Raw genomic sequence first — 6,666 nt, forward strand, 5'->3', positions numbered from 1 at the left:
CTTTCATATACTGCTGTACATTCTGTTACAGAATATATTTTCTCCCGCAGAGTCTGTGATGGAGAGAGATCGATATATGAGCCCCACAGAAGCTCAGGCGTTCGGCATCCTTGACAAAGTCCTGGTACACCCCCCACAAGACGGAGAAGATGAACCGGAACTGGTGCAAAAAGCCGAAGAGACCCCACCAAAGTCTGAGCCTTAGGAGGAGGAAGCTGTGAAAATAAATTCCCAGGATGGCCAATAATCATTGAGAAAGCCCAGCTCTATCTTTTTGTAGTTTTTGCTCCCTGGTTCACAGACTTTTCATTGGTATAAGAAGTTTGTTGTACCACCTCCTTCCTGGCAGAGGGAATATATACATTTTGGGCCAGTCTTCATCAGCTACTCTTAGTCATGTTTTTCAAACTGCTGGGTAATAATAGTAGCAGAGAATTTAAGTGGAACTCCTGAAAAAAGAAGTTTGACCTTTGCTGGGTTTAGTTACCTGTTTAGTTACCTCTAATGCTTGCTATACTACATCCAGAAGGCTGCTGGGGATGCTAAATATCTTACTTGTATTCAGGCTTGATTTACTGTCAGCTTTGATCATCTGGCTCAGTTGCTTTAAGTTTGCTCCCTGGTCCTGTGAAGGATTGTGTCATTTACACTTCCCCATGTCCATTCAGAAAATGTCTTGAACTCTATTCACAGAATTAAAGGCGTTCTCTGAATGGACAAGGGGAGAGGAGAGGCTGATGAACATCAGATGCTTCGCTTAGTCCATTCAGAGAAGGCCTTGTGTTTTGTGAATAGAATACAAGAGGTTTTCTGAATGGACAAGGGAAGAGGAGAGGCGATTGAACATCAGGATCTCCCCTAGTCCATTCAGAGAAGGCCTTCTATTTTGTGAATAGAACAAGATGTTTTCTGAATGGACAAGAGGAGAGGCAGATGGGCATCAGGAGCTCCCTTAGTCCATTCAGGGAAAGCCTTGTATTTTGTGAATAGAATATCAAGACGATTCTGAATGGACAAGGGGAGAAGAGAGGCGGATGGACGTGCGGAACTCCCCTAGTCCAGTCTGTGAAAGCCTTGTATTTTGTTTAAATAATACAAGATGTTTTCTGAATGGGCAAGGGGAGAGGAGAGTGAACATCAGGATCTCCCCATGTCCATTCAGAGAAAGCCTTGCATTTTGTAAACAGAACAAGATGTTTTCTGGCTGAGGAGTGTAAATGGCGCAATCCTTCATTGTATGAATACGGGAGCAGCTGAGCCTGAAGATCAAAGCTCACAGTAAATGCAGCATGAATACAACGAAGATGTTTTGGAGCCCCAGAAGCTGTCCAAGCATAGTATACCAAGCACCCTCGGTAGCCTATTGCTCCCCAATGTGACCATGTTGTTGCAGAAAGACCAGCAGCTCATGGCAGTGGTACCCTCTGTACTGCTCTGTTAAATAACAGCAGGACGTCCCATCTCTTTTACTCATAGCCCATTGGTACCACTTTGGGTGTTCTTTTTGTGTCATAGTTTTTACCCTTTCCAAAATTGTTTACCTATGTAACAGGCAATGCCTAAAGTGAAAAGCAGCATCCCTCCAATCTGTGAAGCTTCTTCTGTTACCTAGTACCCGAAATAAAAGCAGGCCCATACTGATGAGCACAAATAGGCTGGAACAGAGCCGCGTGGATCCCTTTACCAGCACTGCTTATAGCATCCAGATTCCGTCTCATTTTTTTTCAGCACTGGTGTGCAATGAAACCTGTAAGCTGATTAGTTGCTATAGGTTTCAGCAGATCGTCACTTTCTATGCCTCATCTCTAGTGGTCAGGGCTTTGTCCTGAAGACCATGTCAATGAAAATAGTCAGAAGCCCATTCAAGAGAGGGATTTGTATAATGTGATATTACATTTTCTGGCCAGTGTACTCTTTGCACAGCACTTTCCCTCTTTCCTATAGGGTTCCTGTATTCCTTATTGCAGCCTTGGTGTCCAGGTTGGGAATAGAACATAGCTGGAAATAAATTATTTTCACATAGATTAAGTTGGTCGTTTTTGTTATTGAGCAGTATTGTGACCGGGTACGATAGGAAAGGAGGACCCTAGACTTGGTTCTTTTATTGATCATAGAAATATTAGTGCTGCTGTTGCCGATTGTTGAAGATAAACTCCAGGGCGGTCATTCCTAAAGGGACTTTGCCACCTTGCCCGTGTGTCTGTGCAAAGGGCTTACCTGTCCTCCTCTGCAGCCTGGGAATATTAAGCACTTCTGGGGATGCATGCGTCAGGCTCCCTGGACCTAGTAATAACTAGTCATATGACATATGCTGCTGAAAATAATCGTTAGCTAGCCGATTATTAAGTTCGGTTAATCAGATAAAAAATACAATTTTAAAAAATGGCTCCAGTGATGGACTACTAGTTTGTATTGAGATTGTAGTCCATCACAGGAGCCAGCTTGGAGCAGTGGAAGTAAAAAAGAAGTGGTGTGCAATATAGTGAAATGAAAAGTGTAAAATTATACAGCAATGAATGCAGAATAGCACCGGCTATAGAGGACTACAAAACCCAGCAAAAGCACATTATACAGCACAATGCAGAATACCACCAGCTATAGAGGACTACAACAAATCCCAGCAATAGTACATTATAGCTGGCGGTATTCTGCATTGCGCTGTATAATGTATTATTGCTGGGATTTGTAGTCCTCTATACAGCCCAATGCAGAATACTGCCAGCTAGAGGAATACAACAAATCCCAGCAATAGTATACATACAGTGTATAATGTATTGCTGGGATTTGTATTCCCATGTATAATATACAGCCCAATGTACCATCAGCTATAGAGAATACAATTCCCAGCAATACATTATAGAGCACCATGTGTGGGTGGGAGTGCAGGCTTACCTGAGCAGTCTTCCAGCAACTTGCTTCTGAGATCGGGCCTGTCTATCGGCAGCTGTCATCCCCCCACACCTGCTCCTCATTCCTCTACGCGTCACTGTGCTGATCGTGGATGTGGGCGGGGGGAGAAGAGGAGGAGGTGTGGAGCTTGGATGTGGGCAGGTCTGGCAGCGGTGAGGTGGGGGAGGAGGTGCGGCGCACAGCGTGTGTGTAGCCGTGAACAGGGCCGTGAACAGGGCCAACTAATCGGAAGCCGATTAATCGATTGAAAAAAGTTGTCAACTTTTTCAATCATCGATTAGTTGTTGCAGCCCTACTGCTGCCGCCGCCGTCAATCGTTTTCAGTGCATATAGGGGTTGGCCTTTCCAGAAACACTGTCAGTTTGCCCTGTATGGGCCACTACTCTCACTCCATCCAAGGCAAGAGTTGTAGTCATTCTCCTATCAATGACCTGGCATTCGGCCTCTCAGGCTTAAGCATTGCATCATTAGAGAAAGTCATATTCTCTCACCACCCCACCCTACCCTCATGATAGGTAGAAGCACTGGATATTTCTCAGCAGCTCAGATGGAGCAATCGGGGATCAGAAATGGGTCAAGGTCTGGGCTTGAAAGAGTGAATCACTGAATCCGGAATTGGTAACGTGAGGGTCTCTAACGAGGTGCTTCACTTACCCAAACATAGCAAGCACATACCAGTGTTCCTGACCATGCCATTTGCCTGGCTGTCATTTTAAAGTTTGGGACTCAATATTTACAACCTAGAACAAGTTGAGAGGAGGAATCCTGACTTTCATTTGCTGCATTCCAAAACCAGGCCATTGACTTTGGGGCTTGTTGAGGTCTTTAATCTGAGGCCAGACACTACAGCAACCTCGTCAACTAGTAAGTCACCCAAAACATTACAGATCAAGTGGCTTTATTCATACACATAATAATGTACATACTTTGTGCTCATCCTTCAAAGTGCGAGTGAAAAGTGCTCAGTTATTAAACAATCCCATCAATTCTTTCCCCAACAACCCGGTTTACACAAAAAGTTGGACCTTCAGCAAATTACAGAAGCTGGTGAACCACAAATTCAAATCTCACAAATCACAGCCAGTTAGTGCATTTCAGAGTAGGAGCCAGTGACTTACAAAAACATCCTATTAAAAAAAAATTGATAAACATTGTATTCAAACTGGTTTTTTAATAACTTAAAATTCAGGTAAATAAAGTGTATGTATAGCCAAAAAACCTCTTCCCTTTAGTAAAGAAAGATTAAAACCCCAGTCAATGCATTTCTTCCTGTCTGTCCCATTGGGGCTATTGACCTTCACTTCCTGTCCTGAAGGAACAGAAAAGGAGATCCCGAATCTCTCCAATGTGAAGGAAATTACCCCCCTGGTCCGGTCCAAGTGTCCCCATTGATTTACCTCCCGCCTCGTTTTGGTCACTAAAAATTTTGTCTTGGTGAATGGAGGTCACCAGAAAGGAGAGAGGCTAAATCTCCTCAGTGGGTAGACCAATAAGTAATTCAAATAGGACATGGAAACCCTTTCATGTGCTATCCAAAAAAAAAAAAAAGTTTGGCTATACATTTACTTTAAGACCTACTACTCTTCATGGTGGTAGGGGTTACCTAATAAGAGCAGTCCATGAATTGTGTCATGAGGTCACCATACAGGTTGGAGGCAGCGACTTCTTCAGAAGGCCATGGGTTAGAGTTGCGTGCAGAAGGACAAGATTGTCGAAAGTGCAAGGGGGAACGTCCAGGGCCAGAGGTGTATAAAGAGTCCCTGCGATGCTGAGATGACCTTCGGTGCATTGATCTGCTGCTACAGATTCCTGTAACGTACAGGGCCTCTCTAGCCTGGCTGTGTTTGTGGTGGAGCGATTCCAATGACCTCCTTCTATTCATGCTGCTGTGGTGGTGAGGGACCCCATTTTGACACTCATCTTCAATGTGAATGACCGGCCTTGGTAGGTGGCAGAGGCTGTTTCGACGTTGAATATCTTCCTTTGACCGTGTTCGATACCGTTCTCTGGAGTGTGTTCTTTCTCTTGATCTGCTTCTGCACTCAGTGGTGGAGCTGGAGTTACCTCTTTCTGCAGACCTACTTCTACAGGCGTCTCTAGGGTGCAGAGTGTCCCGTGACTGACTTCTACGCTGATCCCTGGGTTGAAGTGTCTCACATGACTGACTTGTACATCGATCTTTGGGTTGAAGGGTCTCCTTGGGTTTACTCTTTTGGATGCCGTTAGTACGGATCCCATTGCTGGATCTCTGTTCACCCAGCTCTTCACAGGGCCACACACCTTTGCTGTGGCTGCAATAGTGAGAGCCCCCAAGGTGGGGTTCTAGGTGAGAGGTTTCCTGAAGAGGCGATACTCTATATAAAGAGTCGTTATCGAAACATTCGTAATCTTCTCTGGGTAAGGAATGCGTATCATTGGTCGGTGTCTCTCCCTGATCCATGGCATGTCCCATGTCTTCAGAGTCCGTCTCGTAACAATCACCAGTTGCCTCATGAGGACACCTTGACACACTTTCATTATACTTTACAGTCTCGTGGCAACATGGAGACTCAGTAGTCTTGGAGAGGCTGGCTCTGCGGTGAGAGTGGTGTACTACGGACCTCCACAGCGTATCTCCACGACTTCTCCTCCCCGAATGTGCACTGCATGGGCACATATATAATTATATATCAATCACTTGGTTATGGAAGTGAAAAGAGACACAGCGTGCATCATCCAAGAAACTGAAACAAATAGATCTCGCCAGGGAGACAGTAACTAGGGTTGCCACCCGTACGGGTTTCACCCGGACAGTATGGGTTTTGAATCCTGTGTACGGGTGGGAGGCGGGCTCCCACCCGTACACAGGATTCAAACGGCAGACTTGCTCACCTGGCGGCAGGTGGTGAGCGGTGAGCGCCGGGCAGCGAGCGCTGAGCGGCGCTGCCTCCAGTCACTCCCTCCCTCCTCTCTGATGTCACTTCCTCTCACCATCAGAACACCGTGACCAGAGAGGGGGAGAGAGAGCGAGGGAGAAAGCATCCTCCGGCAGCCTGCATGTGGAGGGGGGGGCGGCGGGTGCTTGCTTGTTGTTATAGCACAAACATGCCCTCATTGAAAAATGCCATAGTTAACCAGTGACATGTTTTATGTGCTATAGCAGTGGTTCTCAACCTGTGTAACATCAGGACCCATATTTGTCCCTGGCTATTAAGTCGTGACCCAAGTCGCACTGCAATGGAACGCACTGCATTGTGGTACCATGCGTTCCTGTGCAGGTGATTGAACAATGGGTGGGAGGTGTGTTTGGAGTGGATCCTCAGCCTGGGGTCCAGTGCTGTGGTGTGACGGAGCTCCATCCATATGTGCATTGCTGGTACAACTCCCTTGTGCGCCCGGTAGAGGTGACGGAAGCCAGAATGTGAGGTCACCCCGGTCCAGGCACCTATGGCACATGGAGCTGTAAGCGATGGATGGATGGATGGATGTCCCTCCTGGCCATAGCTCCAGTCCACCCCTCCTCAAGCTGGCACTCTGTGCCAGGAAGCACATTCTGAATGGCTGTGCTGCATGAGAGCTGACAATACTGCCCTAGGAGTAGGCTGAGAGACTCACCTAGAAAAGTAGAAGGAACACGGGGTCACGACCTACCAGTTGAGAACCAAGGTGCTATAGTACATATCACTGGTGGCACTACCAGGGTCGCAGCGGTCGCAATCGCGACCGGGCCCTGGCGTTCCGCCAATTGGGGGGGGCCCAGCGAGGAAGAAGAGGCGC

General features: G+C 46.7%; 2 protein-coding genes across 2 annotated transcripts in view; one reads left to right on the forward strand and one right to left on the reverse strand.

Moving 5' to 3' along the window:
• CLPP (caseinolytic mitochondrial matrix peptidase proteolytic subunit) overlaps positions 1-233 on the forward strand; it is an 8,623-nt gene extending 8,390 nt beyond the window's left edge. The window contains exon 7 of the mRNA XM_018566124.1: positions 51-233. Coding sequence (XP_018421626.1) covers positions 51-205 — 155 coding nt within the window. The 3' untranslated portion in view covers positions 206-233. The remainder of the gene's footprint in view (positions 1-50) is intronic.
• Positions 234-4,454: 4,221 nt separating this feature from the next.
• The window catches only part of LOC108794962, an 18,219-nt gene continuing 16,007 nt past the window's right edge, over positions 4,455-6,666 (reverse strand). The window contains exon 11 of the mRNA XM_018566112.1: positions 4,455-5,552. Coding sequence (XP_018421614.1) covers positions 4,514-5,552 — 1,039 coding nt within the window. The 3' untranslated portion in view covers positions 4,455-4,513. The remainder of the gene's footprint in view (positions 5,553-6,666) is intronic.

This window comes from Nanorana parkeri, unplaced genomic scaffold, assembly GCF_000935625.1.
Source record: "Nanorana parkeri isolate BGI_ZX_2015 unplaced genomic scaffold, ASM93562v1 scaffold920, whole genome shotgun sequence".
Classification (NCBI taxonomy): domain Eukaryota; kingdom Metazoa; phylum Chordata; class Amphibia; order Anura; family Dicroglossidae; genus Nanorana; species Nanorana parkeri.